This window comes from Merops nubicus, unplaced genomic scaffold (assembly GCF_000691845.1).
Source record: "Merops nubicus isolate BGI_N331 unplaced genomic scaffold, ASM69184v1 scaffold20507, whole genome shotgun sequence".
NCBI lineage: Eukaryota > Metazoa > Chordata > Aves > Coraciiformes > Meropidae > Merops > Merops nubicus.
Window position 1 is genome coordinate 5,193 of NW_008619848.1, and position 26,046 is coordinate 31,238.

Below are 26,046 nucleotides of genomic sequence, written 5' to 3' on the forward strand. Positions count from 1 at the left end.
TCAAGTTCTGTCCTGCCTAGTTCACTTTTTATAGTACTAGATGTAAGCTTGAATTTATGTAGAAGAATATGAAAATGTTTCAAAACATAGCAAAAACTTATATTCCAGGTGGGTAGATAATAGTTTATTTTCAATACAATGGGAGATCACTTTTTTTTTCACAAAACTCTAAATTTGTAACATCAACAGGTACAATAACTCTTAAAAAGCTTTAATTCAGCTGCAGTTATCATAACTGGATTTCAAAATTACTTTATGAGCTAAAGTCTCTTCACTATAGCAAGGAATTGTGATATATTTCTCATAAACAGTGTTCTAGCTCATCCAGCTTAACTGGAATCCTGATGGTAAAGTCACATATTCAGCATGAAATTTTATATAGGCTTGATGAGATGTGGCAGTAAATGGAGCGATGTTTGTATCCTAAAATTAAACACAAGAAAAATGAAAAGCTTTATAGAACACCAAGATCCTTTGGAAAAGCCAGTCAGAGAGTTTAAACCGAGGCACAAATTTGATAGTAAATTGGAAGTGACTTCAGGTCTGTGCTAGATACTGCTATTGCATTTCTCCCACGGGGTATTACAAATATTTAAATCACAAGTACAAATACAGAGTAAAATAGCTTGATGCCTCCCACTAGATGTCACTGTAAGGTCTGCATTGGAAAGCTCCTAAGGTGCCACAAGTGCCTTCCGCTTTCACTTCCATTCATCTACGTGGAATTCATACCAGAACTGGGGAAATAGTCTTGAATATGAAAGAGCAAAGATTCACTTTAATGACTTCCAGGGTCGCAGACAGTAGGCAATACATACCATGCCACAGTATGGCCCGGCCGGGGGAGAGCTGGCATCTGGCCCGTCGTAAAGGATCAGATAGTTGCTGCTGCAATCCCCTGGGTCATCAATGCTGATGAAATCAAAGTTCACTGTGACAATTTGTCCCCTGGGCACAGTAATGGCCCACTCACAATGCGTGTTGTTGTGGTAGGTTGCTGGGTAGCTGGGACTAGCAAACGAGCCGGTGCTGCCATACAGTGTTCCTCCGCAACCTGGGAACAGACGCTGCTCATTAGCCTAGAAGGCTGAGTTGCACAAGGTGCTACACGATGTAGCACATCAGTGCAGCATTAGTAGTAGCACTGAAAACCAGAGAGATGCTGGGAGCTGGAACAGTGAATGCAAATAAGATCATTATTCCAACCAGAGACAAAAGGGAGGCTCTAGCTTCAGCAGCCTGAGAAGAAGATTCAATGGGCACTAGACCATCACTGGATATTAAAAATCAAACCCCTCCAAACTATTTGAAACAGGAACCAGTCTTAAGTCTGTCCTGTGATCAATTCAGTTCCCAACTACTCAGCTAGAGACAAATTGTCTTTGGCTGTTCTTTGGAAGGAAAAGTAGTGAATCCTCATCTAATAGAAAAATGCACAGAACAACTAAGAATATAGTCATATTAAGTAAACTAAAGGTCATTTGTATAAAAATTCAGTCTCCAACAGTGGGCAGAAGGAGATTCCCTGGGAGAAATGCAAGGTTATAAAGTAATAGTAAGCATGTGCAGATCATGCCCCAGATTACTCTCAGAGACTCCAAGAATTTTCAGTTCACAGCTCCCAGAGTTGGTATCTTTGTATTTAACAGTCTCTAGCAGATGTTTTCCATGAACTTGTTCAGGTAGCCCTCAAATCCATGTAAACTTGTAGCATCCTATGGGAAGGAGCTCCACAGCTCCTGTGCTGCCTACTGTGGGAAGACATTTGGATTATTTTGAACCTACCACCTGGCTTTATCTGATGGCCTCTAGTTCTTCTATGAGAAAAGTCTATTATTATTTTTCATCCAATATCACTCAATTTTATAGACCTCAGTAGTCTCTTAAACAAATTAAAAAGTCTTAGCATACCTCCTACAGGAGCCATTTTTTTTTTTACATTGAGCCCTTACTTTTACTAGATTTTTTATATCAGGAGGAGACCAGAACTGTGTGCATCCATTTGTGTGTGAACTGTGGACTTATACAGCAGCTGTCTACTTGTTCTCTCCTCCTCTCCCAACGATTCCTAGCATTATGCTATAAGTGAGCAGTGACCTCTTGTTTTCATGGAACTATTTTATCCCCAAGATCTTGTTGCTGAGTACTAAAAGTCAATGCACAGCTCCTATTTTTGTAAAGTTAGGATTGTCCTTTTCTTGCCCATGTTCTTCATCAACACTTTCCCGCACTGAACTTTTTCTGCCTTTTTATCACCAAATTGCTCAATACTGTAAGGCTTTTCTGTAGTGCTTTTCAACCGGCTGAGAGCTTTCCTACATCTAGTAACTTAGTGTCATGATCAAACTATTACTCAGCTATTCACTGCCATTTCATAAGCCATTTAAGCCATTTATTAACGTGTCTATGATATAGTTACTACACAGCACTGTAGTTAGGTTATTTTCTTGGGGCAAATTTCAGTCCTCTTCAGGCTCAGCAGTGCCTAGATCCTAGGGCATATCACAACTGGACTACTAATGGAGTAGGGTGAGTCACCACCACTCTGTGGATCCCAAGACAGATGTTCCTGATATTTTCTGATCTCTTAGTGAAAGAGGTAGATCATCATAAGTGGACAACATCCTCTGAGGTTGCTAAAGTCAACATTAGAGAGAGGGAATTGCTTCCATCATGTAAAATGGATCTCACCCCATTGGTTTTGAGAAACAACTACCTCTTTCCAGTGAATGAATAGGGTGGACTATGGGTGCTTGAGAAGGTCTAAAGTGTTAATAAGGCAGGGCCCAACCCGACCAGGCTAAATTCCACATTTCTGTAATTTCCCTGTATGTACAATTGCTAAGTGGAATTATTTTATCATTACAGCCTTACCACTTGATGATGAAGTCCAAGTAATTTCATATCCATCATGAGCTCCTGAAAAATCACTCTTGAAACGAAGGAAGACAACATGGTTTTGGGGAAAGATAGGACTAGGCACAGTGTTTCCACAGAACCTGCCAAGCAGTGGTGATTGCACATCACTCCCATTTCTGACCTTCAGGGGACACAAAAAATACTGTCAACATTAACTCTCTATGCCAGTTTTACATCAGAATAAGTACGCAGTGATAGAAGTACAGCACAAACTATGTAGTGGCTTGCATGCATACCATAACTGTAATTTTAATACTGTTATTTTTCCTACTATATATTCTTGTATAGAAGGAAAAAGAGATGACTAACTAGTCTGTCTGAGTATTGTACAGAACAAGTGTCATCAGAAAGATGGTAGCTAAATTTTATGATGTGGTACATCTCCTGATTGAAAAAATTGCTCGACTAATAGGTAGGATGTGCTTTTGCAATTCAAGTCCACATTTTACTTTTCATAAATGTTAATATTCCACATGAAAAGATTAATTCCTTACCTTGCAGACAACTCTTTTCCCTGGTCACATTAAGACACAGATCATATTACATAGCTCAGATTTAATCTAACATTTTTTCTGAGCTCCAGTAATGTTGGTGCTCAAATCCATTTCATGAGACAATAAAGAGGATATGAAAGGAGAACTAAATAATGATTCTGCCACAGATATCTGATTTTTGTCCTCTGACCACTGAACAGGAAAACTTCTACAAGTGTAGGAGGATATGCTTTTTATTGACACAAAGTACCTTTATTTTTAAAAAAAAAAAAAATTCTTTTTAAGAGAAATATCAAGCAGGTGGAATCTACCGCTGGAAAAAAAAGCACTCAGGTTTATGGCTTTCAGTTCCTGCACAGACATTAATATTGGAAGAAAACTATCCCAGTTTGCTCTGTTGACTGGGTGACATCAACAAAAGCTAGCTAAAGATGAGTTAGCTGATAATGAAACTATTTATTCATTGGTTTTGGACTTACCATAGCGTATATTGTTTAACCTCTTACTATAACATCGAATACCTTTCACCATAAATCTGCAGAAATAAATTAGTTCCTAATGTCAGTTCAGCTTAAACTTGATCCAAGACTATTAATAACCTTTGAATTCAACAGATTTTGACACAGGCCCACAATGTATGTATACTTGCTTGATACCTCTAAGAAATCACGTGAACACTGGATGCTGTCCTCCAAACTGAAAGCATGGAAAAAGAGAGAAATTGTGTGATTCAGAGGAGCTCGTAGAATGATAGAACAGTCCATATTATTGTGGTGACGACTAGGCCAGCCAGGGCTCTTCAGGTAACCAAAAGGCTGGTTATACTCTCTGCTGCAACCTTGAGACAGAAAACCAGAAATATGTATTTTAGATCTCTGTATTGCTTTTCACGGTATGGAATAAACAAAAAAAAAAATAGTAGGTAGATTTTTTAGACATTTCTTCAAGCTTACCTACAGCTTGATAGGTAAATCTCACGCCATTATTAATCATATATTCATCTGATTTGAAAGTCATGATGACAGTGCGATCATAAGAATAAAATTCAGGGACTGGAAAAGTTTCAGTGCCACAGAATCTATGGACTGATCCTTGGCTGTCCTGGAATTCAGTACACATCACAAGTTACTTAATGACACAGTTTGGTTTTCTACATATCGAAATTGAGGTAAATAAATCTCTCAATACTTTCTATACTAGTTATCCAATCACATTTTAAAGTTCTCATGAAATCATTTAATAATGTCTCAACATTTTATGCTCAATTATTAGGATAAACATATCAAATGTGACAGGTATTTTCACGACAAGATAAGAAACAATGAAAGAAGCTTTAGAATAATACAATACAAGGAACATAAGCATATTTTTTTCCTGGTGCTTTTTACAAACACTTGTCTTGGCATGAATATTCATTTTTGTTATGCTTCTTGGATGGGAGGAAGTACAGTTGAAAACTATGAACAAATATGAAAACTTGCTGTTGGGCAGTATTTTCTGGGTGTTATGTCTGGCAGCTCCGTTACTTGGTGCAGCTGTGAAAAACTGTGTAATACTTACTTATTCAACGTATGTATAGTGTGCTTCCATGAGGTCTGTGTAGCAGTTAACACTCCTTAAAGTGGGACACAGTGCATAATACTTTGGATGACCTCCTCACACAGAATCCTCAACTAATCTATTACCAAATGGTGGGTTTCTCTTCTCTTAACCAAGAGTGAAGGGAGCTGAATGTGAATAAGGAATGGTATCAACTGTATGTTTCTTACTGTTGGTGAATCCTGGAGCTCTAGGTAGTTCTGAGAGCAATCCTGGCTGGAATGGAGGTGGAAGGCCTCTACCACCACCCTGACTTGCTGTTGCGGAGGGGCATCAATGACCCAAGTACAGAGAGTAAATGGTGGATATTCATTTGGGAAGTTGGGAGACGATGCAGTCAGGGGTGTAGAAGTTGCATTATATATTCCTCCACACAGTCCTGTGCAAGACAGTAAGGAATGCATCATAGAATGAAAACCTTTCCAACTGGGGAAAAATATTTACTGGCCAAAACTATACTGGACAATATATTTTTATATTTAATGGTGAATCTCTAGAATAATAATAATAAAAAGTAATACACACACTAATGCTGTGTCAATGTATGTTATAAAACTCAAATAATGTTTGTTCCCTAGAATATCAGCGTGGTTGTTAAGAAACTGTGAGTGTTCCTGTTTTGCACTGCAGACTGACAGCTACTCTGCAATTAGCCATGACTGAAGAGAAGTGCACTAGGGTCTAGCAGTGCTGCTTTCAGCTTGCTTACGGATGCCATGCTAAGGACTGTCTTTGCTCCTTCTGAGCCCTGTATCTAGAACAAATGTTGATGATTTATTATTTAAATATGTATTTCCACAAATGAGTCACAGCTATATATATCCATACATTTATATTTGAGACTGTATACAGTGGAGACCAGTGATGAGTGTATGCCTCAGGGGACCAGTGCTGGTTAAGATCTTTGTTGGCAGCAGTGGAATTGAGTGGACCCACAGCAAGTTTTTGGGTGGCACCAAGCTGTGTTGTATGGTCAACATGCTGGAGGGAAGGGATGCCATCCAGAGGGACCGTGATAGGCTTGAGAGGTGGGCCCATGTGAACCTCATGAAGTTCAACAAGGCCAAACGCAAGGTCCTGTGCCTGGGTCAGGGCAATCCCAAGCACAAATACAGGCTGGGCAATGAGTGGATTGAGAGCAGCCCTGCAGGGAAGGACTTGGGGGTGTTGGGGGGATGAAAAAGTGAATGTGCACTCGCAGCCCAAAAAGCCAATTGCATTCTGGGCTGCATCAAAAGAAGCATGGCCAGCAGGTCAAGGAAAGTGATTCTCCTCCTCTACTTCACTCTCATGAGACCCTACTTGGATCATTGTGTCCAGCTCTGGAGCATCACAAAAAGGACATGGACCTGTTGGAGCAGGTCCACAGGAGGGCCACAAAGATGATCAGAGGACTGGAACACCTCTTCAGGTTGAGAGAGTTAAGGTTGTTCAGCCTGGAGAAGGGAAGGCTCTGAGGAGACCTGGTAGTAGCCTTTCACTACTTAAAGGAGGCCTACACGAAACCTGGAAAGGGATTGTATATCATGGAGTGTAGTGATAGGATGAGGGGTAATGGTTTTAAATTAAAAGAGGCTAGATTTAGATTATGTATTAGGAAGAAATTAATTACTGTGAGGGTGGTGAGGTGCTGGAACAGGTTCCCTGAAGAAGTTTTAGGTGCTCCATCCCTGGAAGGCCCTGTTGTATAAAGCTTTGAGCAACCTGATCTACTGGAAGGTGTCCTTGCCCATGGCAGGGGTCTTAAAATGAGATGATCTTTAAGGTCCTTTCCAACCCAAACCATTCTATGATTCTAGCATCTATGATACTTATACTTACGATCCACACTGGTGTAGGTTGCACTGAAACCCTCTCTCTGCACAGAATTGTCTGTGACAAATTTCACAGTCAAGGAATTACGAGTAGAAAGAAAAGGAGCTGGTACTGCAGATCCACAGAATATGCCAACTAGCTTTGCATTTTCATTACCTCCATCATAAAGCTGAAAGAAGAAAAGTATATAAGCCACTAACAGTTTAGGTATAATGAACTAATAAATAGAAATCTAATTCTCTGACTTCTCCTGACATGACAATTTCTTTTATTTGAAAGCACAGTAGGTGCTCTTGTTCTTTAATACGATGTTCAAGATGACTGTAATTATTCACTGCCACATTAACTAATTCTGTTAGAAAGTGTAAATCTCATTGTGGAACATTCTGGTCCCATCTCAGCAAATCTATAAGAAATTAATTCTATTTTAATTTGGCATTTTGATTTCTTTTTTTATATGTAATTTCAAAGCTCTTTTCAGTTAGAAAGGTTGATTTTATTCACCAAAATGTAGAATCAATTCCTGGTCTCACTGAGCATCTCTCATGTTCAACAGGATCTGTAACACTCTTTGGTGTGTCCTGTTCAGCAGCATTCTGCTATCCTATGTTTTGTATGCTCATCTCTAAGAAAATAGCTTTCACAGATAAGCACTGAGCAACAACATTTATTTATTCAATGTTATAAATTAAAGTGCTTTCAAGCAATTGTGTATGGTAACAAATCTGCAAGTTTACTTTCAAAGTGCTAGAGTTTTGTTTTGTTTCTATTCTGTCAAATAAATACTCATTTATATAGCCAGTCTAAGACCAGAAGCGTCCCTCATAACAATGTTAAAACTCATTGGTTTCCAAAAAGGCAGGATGGCATCTGGAGTAGTAATCTAAACCAACAACAAATTATATTAAGCAATTTCATTTCTTCATAAGGCCATTTTCTATTAATTAAGTTTTAGCCTCATGGAGAGGCTAATGCATTTTATCTCACTGATATTTTCTTATTAAAATACACAGCTATCTTACTTTGACATAATCATATCGGCAAGACCGAGAAGACTGCGCTTCAAGCACAAATGACGTGAAGGTGAGGTTGACAATTTGGTTTACAGGCACAGTTATGATCCATACACAGTCCAGATTTCTCTCATATCTTCTAGTTACATTGGAGACCGGAGAGGCAAAGCTATAAGCTGAATTTGTCAAATAACCACCACAGCCATTCTGAGGTCCTGTCAAAGAAGGAAAAGTTTTTTTTTTAAAGTAGTTCCTGGCATTTATTTAATCTTCAACTCTTTACTGTCGAGCCAGCATCTTTTTTCTATGCTACAAAATTTTACTGTTCTGTCTCACAGGGACTATCTGAATAATTAAAAGGATTTCAACACTAAACAACATTAAACAGATAAGAAACACGGCCAGATTTGGTAGAGTGAATTAAGAAAGGCACATGTCTTCTGCTGAATATAAAATCAAGACCTATTCTGAAAATGTAGCACCAGATTCTTTTAAAAGGGACTGTAAGAAGACAGAAATTAAAGAGAAGAATAATGGTTACAAGTCCTTTTAAAGTAAACCTTACCTGCTAGTAGGAATATTTGGACAGTAGGGGGCACTGGCTTGTTGCATTTGAAAATCTGGTTTAACATCAAGTTGCTTATTTTGGCAATAAGACCTCGTTCTGGGGGATTGAATTTGGCAGCCTGGGACCCAGACTGATATTCAGGAATCTAGCTAAAAGGGACTTACTTCTGGAAGCGTTTTGCTTGGTGGGAACTTAGAACCCCTCTGAAAAGCAGGATGAATTTCATTTGGATCCCACAGACAGAGATAAGTCACTTACTGTACTTACTTGCTGTGAGAATTTGAACCCTGTAATGTTTCAGTCACACTGGAAGAAATTACTTCTGGAGAAAAGCAGTTAGTAGAAGATCAGAACCCTTTTATTGCATCTTATTTCATCTTCTTACAAATAAGCAAAAACCACTGAGTATCTGAAACACTGGCTATCTGAAAGGATACTTTTTTTCCACTTCTCTCTTTTTTTTTTTTTTTTTTTTTTTTTTTTTAAGTTTTATTTGCATAGATTGGGCTGGACTAGTACAGTAGATCAACTTCATTACATTATGCTTCCTTCTCCAGACTCTAGGGGGTCCCCTGGCCACTTACTTAACTCTTCCTTTTGAGTTTGAGAAAGAGTTTCTGCAAACTCCACAGAGCAAATTGGTAACTTCAAGCAGTCTATTGTCTTCCACAGCGAATCCTTTTGGGAGGATTAGGTCATAAATGAAGCTGCAGCTGTGGCTAACCAGCATGAACGAAGCTTCAGAATTTCATCTGCTTGTGTAAAATGGGCTGGTCTGGCTGACATACAGTGACTTAACCTTGACACATCAATATATTTCCAGTCCTTTAAAACTACACCCTACTTGAGCTACTGTATTGTGAAGGATCGCTCTGCTGAAAAACCATCATCCAAGGATCAGGGCTGTCAGTAGCCCCGGGCTGGAGAGAGCCCTGTCTTGCACGACTGCAATGGTTAAACCAGAGTGACTATGGCTAGACGCTGTCTTGCTTTACTAACCAAAGCTGGAAAAAATCCACCCTAAAAAGAAGTTTGCTTAAAACCCAAATCTTAATAACATAAGATTTAAGCTAAAAATGAACAGAAGAAGCTTATTGCAAAGTGAAAAAGTCTGGAATTAATAGATTGCAGTCCAGTGTTGTAGGCTGCTAATAATGAAGGCAGAAACTTGGAAAAGTGTTGGCATTCATTCCAACTCCACTACAGAAGCCGAGAACGACAGTGGGGGAAATGTGATCAATAAATCACCTTCTTACAAATAGTCTTAGGAAGGAGGGAAATGTCAGACAGAGGGTGCCTGTGCCCTAACAGTACAATTCTACATTTTCCTCTGGGTCCAGCCTTTTGCATGATTTATTCAGTCTCCCTAAACAATCTTGTTGGAGCCATTTCCTGCTCAGCATTTTGGACACTGTCTACTAAACATAACATTAAGCATATAATCATTAGGCATAGATCACAGTTCAACCTTCCAGTCCTACAATATTAAGTCTGGAGTGATCTATGGGTCAGACACCATATGAAGTTCCTCTTCACCCTTTTCAGTGTTAGAGTTGCAGAGATGCCAGTCAGCCCACTGCAACAGGAGTCAGGGAGTTGCCACAGAGCCATGTGACAGGAAGGTTCTCAGTGCTGTTGCATTGTCCTTTTTTTTGGATATCAAATGTCTGGACCTTTGCAATGGTGCACTTCACTGCTAGCTGTGCAGCTATTAAGACAGCTTAGATGACAAAAACTACAGACGTGGGTAAGTCATGTGTGTACTACACCACATGAAATGGATCTGTCAGAGAGAGAAACAGTCCAGTTCCTCATTGTCACAAAATTCATTCTAGCTATCATAGCCAGTAATAGCATCTAAGGGAAGATAAATAACTAAAATTATGATTTACAGTTAATAAAGATGAGGTTTCATCATTTGCTTTCACAATGCTTTGCCTGCTCAGCTGGGGTTGAGTTAAATGCTTATAGGACAGTACATTATAAATAACAGTTAGACTGGAAGCCAACAAGCTATCAAGTAGCCCTGCATCAGGCCAAATAAAGAATAGCCCTTGTTCAAAATCTCTCCATCTTGGTGCTCCTCAGTACTAATCAACGTTATAACTGACTGAAGCCACTAAAAGTTACAGAACAGCAAAGCAGTGTAGATCACAGGATCACCCACAAGTAGACAAAGAACCAAATGCTTAACAGGGGGGAACTCAAACTAAAAGAAGGACTATTGCACTGCATTTTAGCCATGACACAACTCATCAGCACCACTTCCGAATAGAAGGCCAAATAGTAGCCATCCAGCCTCCTGGTGATCATTGATGTAATGATATGCATTGCTGGCTGACACAGCCAGAAAAAAATGTAGCTAAAGCTGAGGCAAAATTTGGGACTGAGAATTCTGTTAATTTGTAGAATAAACTCTTAGATATTAAGATCTAAATTTGATAAAAATAATGAGAAGTGTATCTTGTAAAACAATTTATGTGTGAGCAGATGGACTGACTATACAGCTTACTATGTTTTTCAGTCTCTGTTTTCTAATTTAAAATAAAAAAAATTCATAAGGTCATCACAAATCAGATTGCAATCTTGTCCTCCTTATAAACAGCTTGCCAGAGAACACAAATTATCAGAATAACTAGGGCACACACTGTCATCACTAATTATTTTGGTGGGAAGCATCAACAAAACTAAAAGGCTGAAGGACCATTCAGAAAAGAAAGAATTGAAGGCTCCCTGTGGCAAATAAAAATAATTACAGTAGAGAGCACGCACACGTTTCTCTGTTAAGAGTTACATCCTCTAGATGTGGAGCGAAGATGAATCTTTGAAGCGGCCTGCTTTTGAAGCACAGACAGGGGTAAGGTTCATTTATGCAGGTATGGATGCAATGAAAGGGAGCCTTCTGAGGAGTTTTAAATCTGTCAGAAACAACTAAAACAATGACATTTCTAAACACAACAAACTACTTTTGCTGCCTTTCCCTTCTTACTAAATGAGAAGGCAGCGAAGTTCAAAGAACTGTTCTAGTTCTGCCTTAAGAGCAATGAAAATCCTCTCCCAGATTTCTGAATCACATTTGGTCTCACCTAGAAGCTCACCTGGGAACTCCAGGCTTTTCTCTGATCTGAACTAAAAGTTAGAATAAGCAAGGATTAACTCTGCCACAACTAATGCTTCTTTCCTGGTGGGTCTTATTTCCAGTGCAGAGGAAAGGCTGGACTAATTGTAGCTGTAATAATTAGCTCATAGCTTGTTTGGATCATGGCTCAGAAGGATTATAGAGCTGGAGAGAGCAATCATACCATTGCACTCCATCTCATGGCTGATACTGCAGGTTGGTAAACCTTTGAAAGCAAGGCTGAGCTGTTCCCATGTTTGGCAATCACTCTACAGACATCATGACTTCCCATGGCAGTAGAACCCTGGCAGCAATGCCAGCTCAGATCACAGTGCCTGCAACGTTTCATGAGAAGACTTCTGAAAGCAGGGGACTCTTTTTAGTCCTTAGGCTCACCTTTACACAGTAAGGGGTTTTGCCTGGTTTGGTGGCCTGGCAACGGTTCCAGCAGTGACATTTAGGACTGCAAAGCTCCAGTCTCCAGCTTTAGCAGCATTTCACAAACACAGTCAGATGAAGATTCTATTCTTAAGTTTTTAGGCTATTGGCTGGCCCCCAAATACAACAGTCCAGACATGCTTTTTGCCAAGTGTGCCCCAGTTCTGCAAACCTGTAATGCGTGTACCATCCTATCTATCTCCTTGATGCTTGTCTGGGACACCAGAGGCAGACGTGGTATGGCCTCACTCTAATACTTTCTAATACTTCATTGGCATACCTGGAGGCATCACAGCCTTTGCAGATTTCTCTTGTGATGTGGATTAGAAATGTCTCCTTACCCTTTATGTACTGGAGTACAGATTTTCAGCTGAAGCAGTCACTGACTTCAGTGAAGCTAAGACAATTCAAGCCAACAGAGTTTGCCCACAGTTGTGTGAAGTTCCTTTAATCTGAATATCCCCTTGGCTTTCAATTGTTTAATCAGCTACAAAATTATGTTTAATCACTGCGTATAAAAATTATTTTTCAGATCAGTCAGAAATTTCAGATTTAAAAGTCTACCTCTTTTCTTGTCTAACCAGTTTGAGTGTGCAGACCACTTTTATTTATTTTTCTTTGGGAGAAAAAATGTCACAGACATTAAATAACTGGAATTTCTGAGAGGCATTTGTAGACTATCCCTTAGCTCAACAGCTGTATTCTTTCCAGAGATACTGAAGAGATGTATTTCAACACTGCAAGCGCTTTCTAAATTTAGTCAGTTTTCAAGCTGATGCATATTTTTATATTTGAGCCCCAAAATATATTTAGAAATAGTCCAGGAATTGTGACTTATGAATATATATTCTGAGCTTACTACGGGTGTTTTTATTTTCATAGACTATAATAAGATCAAGAAAAGATATTATTAGACACTGTTTATTCATTATTTTAATAGATTAAGCTAACCATAGTTAAATCATGACAATGTAATGAATCTGAAATGTGTAATATATTTGTTAAAGCACTGCATGAACCAAAAGCCCCCAAAAACTTGCAAGAAGACTTGTGAGTTTCAAGCAGTTTGGTTGTCAGCTAGATCCCCTGCAGCACCAGGCTCTAGGACCAAGCTGGATATCTTGCAATATGCTTTTGGAAACTGACCCTAATGGGCTGTGAAATCTGCCAGGCACTGCAGCTTTTCCAAAGCCATGAGAAGATGCAACAGCATTCACATGCCACAGTCAAGGACATGTTCCTCTAAGGTTGGGTTATTTTTGTTGGAGGGAGAAAAATTTGCAGGAAACCTGACATTTAGCTGTACGAGTCCTTTCCCACCCAACAGGCCATAACTGCTGTTGTCAGTACAGATGCCTGGTGCCACCTGCAGCAAGTGCTAAAGTTATGTACACAAATCAGTGCAATGAATTACTTCTGGTGGTGTAAGAATTTAGAAATGACCCACCAAAGAACAGCTAATCCTGACTTATGCTACAGAATAACCATACCAATATTTTACACCTTATATTGCTCACTCAGAACTGCCTTTCCCTGCCACTCCCCCCAGCAATTCTGAACAACCCAGAAAAACTCCAGAAAAAATGGGCATGCTGAGCATTGCTGAAAAATCTGCATCTAGAAACTGAAAACAGAGTGAGCCAAACTTTCAGTTTGCAGGGTGGAACCGAACTTTGAACTCTATGAAGCAAAATTTTTAATGATAAAATAAGCTGTGAAAATTCTATTGGATCCATTTTTTTAAAAGTACACTTTAATTTCATTCGGGGAGCGCATAACAGTAAACCCATTAATGATATTGTATGATATGTAATGAAATGTATTGTATTCCAAACAGGAAACAAGTAATTGAATACACAGCTAATAGAATAAGGGAAAACAGATACCTCCGGGTGATTTATCAGGTAAGCTACAGGTCATTTCATCAGGAAGAAAAGCATATAGATTATCATCTGTTTCTATTGTATGCATACTAGCTTATTTAGGTAAATTACCTATGAATACATTTTCTGCATGTATCAGAGAGGATTCCTTTTTCCGGCTATTTTTCTTCTAAACTCTACGGGCTTAACATTTTTCTTTCCTCTGTAAAATTATTAATATTCGTTTAACAGGAATGTTCATTTGAATAAAAAGGATGGAAGGATCCTTGAGGGAAAAACTGGGCAAACTGAGGACAACGAAGAGGACAGGGTGTTTAAGAACATCACATTCACAACGGTTGCCAAAGATTTTGGAGGAGTTTCTTCTGCCTTAGAGCCTACAACATTAGTTTTCTCATTGTTGCTAACCTATTCTTCTTGCCTGTCTATATCCATCTGGTTTTCCTCATCTTGTGTTTAATTCATAATCAACTTGTGACAGCAGATTGTTGCATTATTCTGCCTGTGCAGGGTCTAGTGCAGCAGAATTGCAGCCCCCGAACTTGTAAGCCCCAAGGTAATGCAGACAATGGGTGACACCAGTTTTAATGCAATACTCCATACTGCTCTGTCACACAAAGTATAAATGTGAATTTCTCCTGCATGCTCACAAGAGATAATATAAAAATAATACAGGGGGGTGGGGAGGGTGGGTGTCGGGGGAAGAGCTGGCTACAGCTTGAAATGGAGCAGGATTTAGGGCTGCAGAGAAAGAGCAGGCAATCTTCCTGCCCTCTTCCATCCCACTTTCCCCCATGTCCCACCTCAATTCCAGTTTTGCCTTTATTCTGTGAAAAAAGCTTAGGAAGGACTTTCTAACTCAATCTGCTTTTCTAACAGCATGTAACACTTGCTTGTTAATTCGTGTGACTTCCTCAGACAGCCCTCATGAGCAGACCTGCCTTTCAGAAAACCCCTAGGTCCTTTTCTGATGATTTAGAACGTGATGTGGTTTTCATTAGTGAGACAATGGCCACAAGCACAGAGAGCTGCCAAAGAGAAATGATGTGCTGTTAATAAGGTCACAGCTACATCTCCTGACAGGCACTGCTGACTCTTTAAAAACAAGAAAAAAAAACCCACAACAATCCCTTATATGTCTTCTCAACCTTTGTATCATAAGCCTCAGAGGGATCTCAAATTGGGGTGAGAGGATCACTCCACTGCTGAATGGGAATAGGCAGAAGCTCCGTTTCTCACCAAACTATAAAGTCCCTGCTGTTACAGCAGGGATGGCAGAGGAATATGCAGGCTCTGTCCCTGCCAGCCAGGGTCAGCTGAAAAGCTCAGGTCTCCCCTTTGAGCTGGAGAGATAATCAGGAGATCTTTGGCCAAGTCATAAGCTCAGGATGTGCAGACCTCATTCTTTGGGGAGAGATCTTAGTTTTCCTTCACAGAGACATCTTGTATAACCAAATGCCTTAAGCTGATATTGATTTCTCTCTCCTCATCCATTTATTGATTGCCTAGAGGAGCACATCCTTGCTCTGGAAAGGAGGTGTAATTCTCATTTTACAGACTGAAAACAAAGGCAGAAAAAAGGTCAGTGGTAACTAAGGTAAGAGAAGTCTTTCTTTCCACAAATCTAACACTTGGAACAGGCCAGGATCCTCCAGTCAGCCTAGTTCACCAGCTCAGCCTGAGAGCAAATCCAGCGATTCCAAAAATTAGGCCAATAAGTGTCCAAACTTAGCAGCAGAGAGAGTGAAATTATAAACCCTCTGAGTTGCACCAACAAGGGCCATATATTCCCCTGCCTCAAACGCACCATTTCACAGAGCTGGCTGTGACAAATAATGCTGCTTGTGAAATGTGCCTTTAACAATACATTGCACAGCATATGGAGTAGTAGTGTGGAAGAAAAGACATCTGACAAAAAAGGTGAAGTGTTGCTGTACTGTCAAATTAATAGTCTTTTGTTTCTGTTAGTCTTCCTTTTCTGACTAGTGGAGGAAACTTCAAAATTCTAGTGGGTGCAGGATCAATGATGCAAACAAATTGTTTTACTTAAAACAGAGCATGTTTTTCTACAGAAATTTCAGAGTTTAACTCTTTGAGTGCCTGGCTACTGTGAGTCTTGCAAGGTTGCTGTGAGTTTTCTGCTTCATCTTCTTTCCCACCCACCACACTGGCTGTCAGATGGACTCCTTACAAATAAAATTCACACAAGAGAAAGATTGGATAACCCTAGATTTTGGCAGTATCCCTGAAAGAAACCTGATCAGGGAAGAAACTGGAAGAGCTTGTGAGGAAAGGAAATAGATTAGTTTGCTACAAACAAATATACTGTTTCTTCTCGCTTCTTTCCAATACATAATCAGGGTTACTCACAATTAAATAGAGAGCAATAATTACATTATCCAGTGGTGCTTCCCTAGGGTAACCACAGAATAATGTGCTCCTTGTCATCCAACAGAGAATGCAGTTTCTTGTTTCTCTACAGATATCATCTTCCTATCCAAGAGATTTATCATTATTAATTGTCATCTGATTGCATTTGTACTTCTACAATACCACATGGGTTTTATCTTTCGACAAGCATGAGTGAGCTTCTCTGTGGCATTATTTACAATAACAGGCTTTTAGATCTTTGTGGGTTTATTCTCTTTCATTCTAAGCAGAATCTCAAACCTCATAGTACAAAGATGTGTCACAGATTTTCCTGGCTCTATTTTTTGGACAAGTCAAACTGGAAACATTCATAGGACTGTGACTCATGTTTTCCTTTTATAATATACTTTTCTACTTTTTGGCCATTCTGTACTAGCATGGACTGTCAAGATCCTTCCTAATAACTATGTGGTTTAGCCCCTGTGGTTTGCTTCCCACAGCAGAAAAAGGAGACCCACATCTCTGCATGGCCAGCTTTTCCAGCTTGCAACTCCATTGCTCCTGAGTAACTTCCTGCAATATCACAACCTCCCTTTCTTTGGGAGCCTGCAGAAACTTCCCTCCAAAACTAATAGATGTTGAAGTTTATTTGTAAAACGCTTCTCTTCACTCCAGGAAATTACCAGATGTGGTACTGACTTGAAGAGCCTGGCTTGTGTTCTGCTGTGTACGTAAGCACAATCTCTGGCAAGTTGCACAAATAAATCTAAAGTCAGTGGCTGAAAAACCTGAATGTATGCCAACAGGAAGAGCAAGAGCTCAGGGAATTCCTGATGATCTCACCCTGAAAACACAAACCCAGGCCGGTGGTGGATCTCTGACAACTGATATCTATGGGCTTAAAGACAGCAACATGTGAAGCAACATTATGTTACTTGAAGTAACAGTTCACAAGAGTGGCCTTAAAAATTTTTGGAACAATTATTTAGAGTGAAGGAAAGGAAGAGTTAATAATAGTAATGACCATGAGATTCTGTGGGAATATTTCTCTTGGCAAAGTCTGTAGAACCAGTTATTTTCCTTATCTGTAAACACTTTCTCAGACTGTATCAAATGCAAAAGTCGCTTGCAAGGGTTTGGGAGGGGATTCAATGACTCAGCAGAAGACTATGTGTGTTCTGCCACAAAGGCCTTTCATTCTGAACTGTCTGGGTGCCAGCTTTGTAAACCAGACAATAATTTCTTTCTAGATCACAAAAACATTGAGTTAATTACACAGGAAACTAGTAGCCATGTTATGAAATCAATTTACATGTAATAATTATCTCTATAATCTCAAAACAATTCAGATGTTATAAAAAGGTAAAAACCTTTTTTTACACCGTGATCTTAAAAAGCTTTTACACTGTGATCTTAAATAAAGACTAGTGGGCTACTTAATCTTAAAAAAAGACTACTCCTTCTTTTAAGGTAATAATCAAGCTTTGTGACTCTTGTGTCCATCAAAACATTTAACATCCAGTGCCTTCTCACTGTGATCCCATTTATGTTATGGCCAGATAACCAGATTGATACACAGAATCAGCAGAGATCAGCAAAGTGGTGCCTGAGGGAACCACAACCTTAACCAATCTTAACCCTATAGTTTTTTTAAGAAGTAAGAGGTGAACGAACTGCAAGGAAATGGATGATGCATGGAAAGGAGGCATCTTTAGGGCACCACTAAACTTTGTCTAGAAAAGAAATAGGTCTCAGGTATTGCCAGATTTCCTCCAAAAGAGAGGGCTTTGTGTGCTGCTAAGCCTTCAGCCACCCAAGAAATGCCTGTGCCTTCAGAGAGGTGGGAAAAGGTTAGCAAGGAATAAAAGAAATCTGTTCAGAACCAGGGCTGGAATGCAGGGATCCCATAAGTTTAGTATTTAGCTTAGCTCACTCATTTTTGATAAAATAAAATAAATTTTAAAAAAATCTGTTTCCAGCACGCCTAGTGAGACCATAACTGCTCCTCCACAAAGGAAATTACTTACTAGCAGATTCTTGGGATTACAAGTCTGATAATAGTCTTACCTAAGGTCTCTCTGAAAGATGCTTTCCATCCCCTGTCTGCTCCAAAAGAGTCAGTGTTAAACACGAGGAACAAGTTATTACTGGAGCTCTTAATATTTGGAGGCAGTTCAGAGCCACAGAATTTCCCAAGGAGAGGAGCATGGGTGTCTGAGCCATCGTATACAGCCACATAATCTTTGTAGCAGGAGGGAGATAATTCGAGATAGAAGCTGTTGAATCTGTAGAAATACACATGGAGCTTTAGGGATCAGATGTTGACTTCTGTTTTTGTGTTATGTGTGTTTTTAGTGCTTGATTAAAAGATGCAAATAATAGCAATAGCTGAAGCCATACACAGACAGATATCACAAAACATTTCTCTTCAGGAACAAGCAAGCAGAATGATTAGCTGCATGGCAAAACACTTGGTCCCACCAGCCTCAAAGAGACAGTGACCCTCACCCACTCGGCCCCCTGCAAGGGAAGCTGTCTGCACACATCGACTTCCTTTGGAGCAGCAGATCCCCCCTGTGCAAACACACCCTCTCCCACTGCTCCAGATTGCTCAGCTTGCAGTTCTGTTGTGCACATGAGGAGTGTATAAAATGCAGGCTCAGAGTGCAGACCAGCCAGGTCATTCACTTGGGAAATGCTCTTTTCATCCACAATCAGCATATATATCTGACAGGAACATATCTTTTAATGCCTCAGTGGCAAGATTTCATGGCAGTGATCTCTCTTTTTTAGGCAGGACCATACCCACTCAGAAGTCTGCTCTTTCTGGGTGGATATTATTACTTGGGCTTGTAGCAGCCTTCTAAAAAAATTAAATTTTTTCCCATGTCAACGTATAGAAGTCTCAACTCCTCAAAGGCTGACAGATTTAACTAAGAACATGAGCTGTAATTTTACAATTTCTTAATCCTCTTGCTGACAAAAGTGGGAAGTTACAGTTGTGTTGATGTTTTTGACATAACAAACTACAGTGAAAGACTTAGGGCATCTGAGAAAGGTGGCTTCAGTAGCCATTTCTCCTTTTAGTTTGGCTTTCCTCTCAGAAAGGGAAAAACAGATAAAAGAATGTCAATAATTACTGTCTTTAACTGGAATCAGACACCTCCCTCTCCCTTGATGACAAACTGAACCTGGATTACATACTTGAGTGACACTACTTTGCCATCTCCAACTCTGATGTAATACGAGCAGTTCATGTTGTTGTGGTAATCCAGAACTGAATGGGCTGGACTGCTGATAACACCAACAGAGCCACTGAAAGTGCCACCACAAGCTGTAGGGGAAACAGAAAGATCAATTACTGTCTGAATACCAGCTTGATCCCAATTCTTGTATTTCTTGCAGAAGCTTGTGTTAGTCCTCTTTTAGCCATAAGGAAAGAAAAGTCCTTGATAAACTAGGAGCAGTCTTTGCTGTTACACCTAGAACTGTTAGATATGGAGATATGTATCAGATTGTGCTCTCCAGTGGAAAGCTAGAGTCGGTGTCAAAGTAAAAGGTTGTTATTAGTCCCTGCCAAATGGCAATGGCTCCATGCTTGTGCAGGAGAAGACTGAGCCGGATTTCACATGTGCTGCAGTAGGACCAGGGGGCAGCAGGATGGGCAGAGTGCCCCATGCACCAGGGTGTCAGGTGCATCTGGAGGAGTTCTGCACCCATTCAAGCTTGCCAAGAGAAACATGGCTGATATGTGGACAAAGAAATAGCTTCATCCAAATCCTGACCCCAGGGAAGCCCCTGAAAATTTGGCGCTGAATAGAACGCAGCCACAACTGGATGCATATCCCTGCCCTTGACTTTTCTGCAATAACTGTGCAGAGCCTCATCATCTCTCCTCCTCCCTGCAGGGCTGGGGCATTACTGGAGCATTTGTTCTGTGCAGAAAGACAGAGAGCAGTCAGCCCTTGGGGTCACTAGCCCTGGGGACTGTTCTTTGTGCTGGGCCTCACCAGCAGTTTGGGGTGACTGAAATGAAGGACTGTATACTTGCTCTGTGGCTGAGGAGGTTGTCAAACTCTGCAGCTCTGAACTGAAGACACTGCTTGGCTTCTTAAGGTTTCTCACCACAGATGCTGATGAGGCCAAGTTGTGGATAATGTTTCCTTCCATCTTCGGTGCTTGAGGCAACAAAAACTATTATAAAACCAACCCTAATCTCCATTGTTAGCTTCAGCCTTTATAAACTTAACTTGGCAAAAAACGTTTCCCTGCATGCTGTTGATAAATATCTTAAAGCCACACACAGCTTTTCATATTTTGAAGGACATGCCATTTCCCAGATCACCACCTCAATGAAGGCAGTCCTGTACAGGGTGCTGCTGGATACAGAGCCCCTGGCTCCTCAGCTGGCAGCCTGGAGCACTGGCAGATAAAGGACAGGAGCTGAGAAGATAAAGAACCTACATTATTCTACACTAGGACGAGGAAGCCTTTTTCTTTTTTTTCACAGCAAACAATACAGCTAGAGGGAAGAGGAATGTTAATTGCTAGAATCTGCTTTGTATACAACAAGCTAATAAGGCTGCAGTCATATTTCTCAAATGTCAGAAGTCACAAGTCAGATAGCAGCAACTGACTTGAGAGAGTTCTGAAGGTCCTTTCCATGAGTAACCACACACTGTAATTTCTCAGTGCCATTCCCTCTATCTTATCTGTATCAGGCCATTCATTTTATATAAAGAATTTAGCCTTATGCTTTTTGCTGTGGCTTTGAACATGAGGAATGCATTAGGGGAAATACCCAAGTTAAGAACTCATGCTGTTCTCTGCAGTTAGAAGATGATGCTTTAAAAAATCTAAGTACTGCCTCTACAAGTTAAACCAAGAAAATATTAAAATTGGTTTTGAAAATAAAATCAATCTTCTGTGGTTTTTGTATTTCCACAGATGTAAATTCTAAAATCACTTGGAAACTTCTTTTTCTAGTACATATTTCCTCTTTAAAACAAAAGAAATCTCAAGTGAATGGCAAAAATTTTGGTGAAAATATTTATTTTTAAAAAAAATTCTAGATCCCAATTTTTATTTACATTTATACCTGGCACTGCAAGAGGGTAATTAAATAGAGGCATATAGCTGGGTCCATTTAAAAATCACGTTCTGGTTCTCATGTTGCATAATGTAGTTTTAGTAAAACTGAGAATAAAGTTCTCCTTGATGTTCTCCTGTATGTGATGAAACCTTCTAAATGAAATCAGTTAAATAAACTGCTGATGTTTCTCCTTAAACACTGAGGGAAAAAAAAAACCAAAACCCAACCACAAAACCAAAACCCAACCAACCAAACCAAACCAAAAACAAAAAAAAATAAACCTGCCAAAATGGGTCTCATTTCTTTTCTACAACAAAGGAAAAGTGTTTCAGTTCTTGGTCCCATGTAGTATCTTGACATAAGAATTGTGAAATAACACACCAGTCAGTAACAATACATGTCAAATAGTCCCATCTCCTGGTCCTGAGAGCTCTTTTGGGCAAGTGCAAAGGGAACATGAATGGTCTACAGCCATCTAAGGTACTCCTAAAATGAGGTACAACATTTCTTACACTGAACCATTCTCCATCCAGGGTATTTCCACCACCTGAAGCACAGAACAGTGGCTACTCACCGATTGCTCTGTATCGTGCCTGGAATCCAAAGCCTGTGATGTGGGAGTCGGTGTAGAAGTTGAGCAGCATAGGTCCAAAGACACTGACTGGAGCAGGCAGTTCATCGCCACAGAGCGTGATGAGAGGATGTGGGGTAACCCTCGTCCCACTGAAGATGCTTACTCCATCGTAAAGACAAATTCTGCTCAAGAGTGCTGGAGCTGCATGGGCATGCAATGCAGAAATGTTAGCAGCATATTTTCCATGTGAGTTACTGAGATGCAAGAATATACAAACCTAGCATGGCACAAGAATTAGATTTTATATTACTTTCCATTCTAAGATCTTATTTGAGGAAGCAAATGTCAGTTTTTAACATGCAGAAAAACTGAGGGGGAAAAAAAAAAAAGCAAAGAGACTTTGTACATAAGACATCAAACTGGTATCATGTGGAAAAGGCTCCAGGCCCCTTGAGTTTGTGGGAGTTCATAGCTGAGTGAACAACATCTATGAGGAGATGAGAGGACCTAACAAAAGCATATATCTCCTCTGCAGATGAAAGCAATGCACCTTTTATTACAGGCAACCAACTAGTACCTGGTATTTCTTTCCCTTAATGTAAATGTCAGCATCCAGTGCAGGGAATTTAAACCACAAAGAGTGAGAATTTGGGAAAGTGAAAAAAAAAAAAAACCAGTCCATACACTTGCATGTTTCAGAGCTGACTTGTTTCTCTCTGAATTCCCTCAGACTTTGGAGTACCTAAACCTAGTTTGTTCAGCTCGACTCAGAAGACAAAAACTGTAAATTTAATTACTTGTTTCAGATTTGGAGATGATAGAACTACAGGAAAAAAAAACCCAATGATTTTCAAGAGCAATCTGCTTTACAGGGCAAATTGGTCCAGACATTAGGGTGAGAGAAAAGCCATCTACTCAGAAGTACTAAGAAACACAGGAATGGGGAATGTAGCATTCTAGTATGTTTTTCCCATTGGCTTTTAGGTTTTGGAAGGAACAAGCCATCCTCTCTGACTTCTTGCCCTACCTGACTTTCTAGCCACTTCACCATTTGCAAAAAGATGTGACTGAGATGAGAGGTCTCAAATGTATGAAGTTCATGTAAGTTTCATGAAGGTCAGTAGCTGAGTTAGAGTGTCAGATGAATGTCCCCAAAGAAGAACAAGCTGTGCTTTCAGTGTAAGGGATGTGAGTTCAGCAAGAGACCAGCCAAGAGCCAAGCACCAGCCACTGGCACCCTGGGAGCTCAGAGCCACATCACCACCTCCTTGCCCAGCTGGGAGCCATAAACACAAGGAGAACATGGTGGTACCATCAAGGGATTTATGGTGGGAACTAAAGAGGCTTGGTATCATGTGGGAGCAAGAAGGGAGCCCCACATGGGTTGTGTAATAAAGCTGGATTAATGCTGTCATTGAAAAACATAGCACACGTCTACTGAAAAATGAGCTTCATTATTTGTTAGGGTTATAGAACAATTTGATGTTTTCTTTCTTTTTTTCTTCATCACTGACAACCATAATGGAAGCAGGGACGCCACGTGTTCATTGAGGTTATCATGTTTAGCAACCTGTTAGCAACAATGGGGCAGTTACTTTAACTGCAAAGGATGAATAGGGAATTATCTAAATTTAACAGGAGAGATGTTGAGCCTACTGTTGCAGCAGAGTGATTCCTGCAGATTTGTCCAGTCAAAACAAGCTGCTTCCCAGTGTGGTAGGAAACACGATGATTCATGTTGAACAGGAAGAAAAATAGGAATGGAGTCGTAATTCTGTTTCACAAGATAACAGAGTGACCTTGCAGTAAGTTATATTTTAGATCCTCTCCTGAGTTTTAATTTAAAAACTCCTCTCTCAAAGAAGACAATATATTGTAACATACTTTGCAAATATGCCAATAGGGTAATATGGTGTTTGTCTGACTCTAAGAATAATAACTAAGCTAAAACAAACCAGCCACATCAGATAGCTGACTACATCATTAATACTTTAAAAATATTCTTCATGTCTTATCTTGTTATGAGAATACTTGCTAATGTGATACAATTGAAAAACAATCAATTTTCAAATACAAAAAAAATTTAAAAATATAAAATGGAAACAAGTGGAATTTCAGAATGGAAGAGATCTGAGAAAGCAACTCAGGTTCTTTTCTGAAAAGACTTTGGAGAAAGACATGAAGTGAAATAGATTTCTTGGCAAAACTAAGATCCACAATATCCATCACAAATTGTTTCAAACTGCTACACTGGGAAGAATAAGACGGTTGACATAGGATTGTAAGCAAAAGGCTTAATTTCTACCTTTGAATTGTCATTGTTTGGGCCAGTATAATTTATTACCCATGAATCCTGGCAGGACTTATGATTGTTTGATTTCCATCCTGTAACTCACTCTCTTATTTACACTTTTCCTTAATTCCTTGCCGTACTAAATGCATTATTCTGTAAATAATCCCTAGCCTCAGACACCTCTATTCTGTCTCATGTCATACTTCCAGCCTCTGCGCATACTCAGTACGTCATCAGCAATTTTTCTCTTTTGTTTATTTCCTCTAATTCTCTCATCTTAGATCTTTTCTAGACCAATTTCTGTCCCATGCACTGCAATGGACCAGCATTCACAGGTTTCCAGAGATCTTTTCTTAGCCAGATGTCAGATCCATGTGCTCTCTGAGCTGACAGGTACTTTCCACATAGCTACCACTATTTTTCTTCATAAAACCCTGTGTACTATGAGCTTTTGCTCATCCTTTTATATTATTATTCTCTCTTCTAATTCATCCATGAGCATTCAATGAGACACTTCCTGTCTTTCTCTCTTTATCTCCATGTTAGCTCTGTATAATCTCATTTGCAAGGACAGATGCAACTACTATCTCTATGCTGTTGACCCCATAAGTCTGCTTCCCTCCTCCAGGCCTCTTTCTGCTCAGACTAAAATCTTATTTCTGCCTCTCAACAAAAACATTCGACAAGAGATATATATTCTCCCTTCTCAGATCTTCCAGTGCATCTTCTTTCTTTACAGCCTTACCATTTTGCCTGCCCTCATTAGGTCCATGTCTAAGATTTGGATCTCTCTAGGTCTTGACATCTAGGCTAACTGTAAGTACTGTTAAGTGTTTCCAGATATTATCTTTAAGATAATCTCCTTTCCTTCCACATAGCTGACTCAAGAGAGAAACAGTGATTTTTGCAACACAGATACCATACCATTTGTTCTTCTAGCCTTGACAATATTTCTTCCAAATGCTGCTGGCAAGTTAAATTATTTGCCCTGACATTATGAACGTAGCCCTGTTTCTTGGATTTGCTGCAGCTATTTGCTTTCAAGGCCTTTAGTTATCTATCTGTGCTCTATTTATCATCTCTTGGTACCACTCAGCACTGATGCATTGACTCCTGCCGCCAAAGTTCACATGATAAGAGCTTCAGTTGTTCTTACATTACACATTGAAATATGCCTTTGTGTTGTCTTCTTTCCATTTGGCAGAAATTTCTGTCCAGTCTCATTCTTCTCCATAAAATCACTTATTTGATATGATGCCTGCACATAAACCTTGACTGAATTTGGGCCCAAAACTATCTGTTCACTAATAACAATGTCCTCTTTCCATCTCTTTGTCCATAAACATAGATTCCATTTCATTTTGTATTGAGGCAGAACCTAGCTCTTTGTTTAACGTTTGTAAAACTTAAAATCATGAGGGTTTGGTTCACAACTGTAGCTTCTAGTATAAATGGTAATACAGTTAGTAACTACTAATGTAGGAGAATTTTTACATAGACGTACTCCTGTGCAATATATTAACCAGCTCCATAGCACAAGATACTATTTTGAAAGCAAGAAATTACAAGTCTTTCTCATATATATATACACATATACGTATCCTCTTCCAAATAATCCATTGCAAAACTTGTCTATTTTCTGAATTGCCTAGTAACATTGGAGAAAGCAGATAGAGAAGACTCCAAAATGGAGCTGTTACCCTATCCCAGATTGCAAAATTACAGTTGCATACCTAGAAAAAAGGAGAAATAAAGAAATTATTAAAACATTTCTCAGGTTGACACGGTATCAACACAATGCAGCCGTTTCATATGGACAGAGTATAAATACTACAGAATTCTAAGGAAGAGTCAGAGGTCTGTGTGCGTT

At 39.6% G+C, this 26,046-nt stretch overlaps 1 protein-coding gene across 1 annotated transcript; it reads right to left on the reverse strand.

The window, feature by feature from the left end:
- Positions 1-121: 121 nt before the first annotated feature.
- LOC103776442 (cubilin-like) lies at positions 122-22,084 on the reverse strand (the record flags this gene model as incomplete). Its single annotated transcript, XM_008943951.1, has 11 exons — positions 122-423; positions 819-1,054; positions 2,875-3,040; positions 4,070-4,251; positions 4,367-4,514; positions 5,183-5,391; positions 6,834-6,996; positions 7,850-8,055; positions 18,285-18,502; positions 19,422-19,551; positions 21,884-22,084. Coding segments are annotated over 11 exons (1,967 nt in total), but the record flags the coding sequence as incomplete, so codon positions are not given.
- Positions 22,085-26,046: the final 3,962 nt, after the last annotated feature.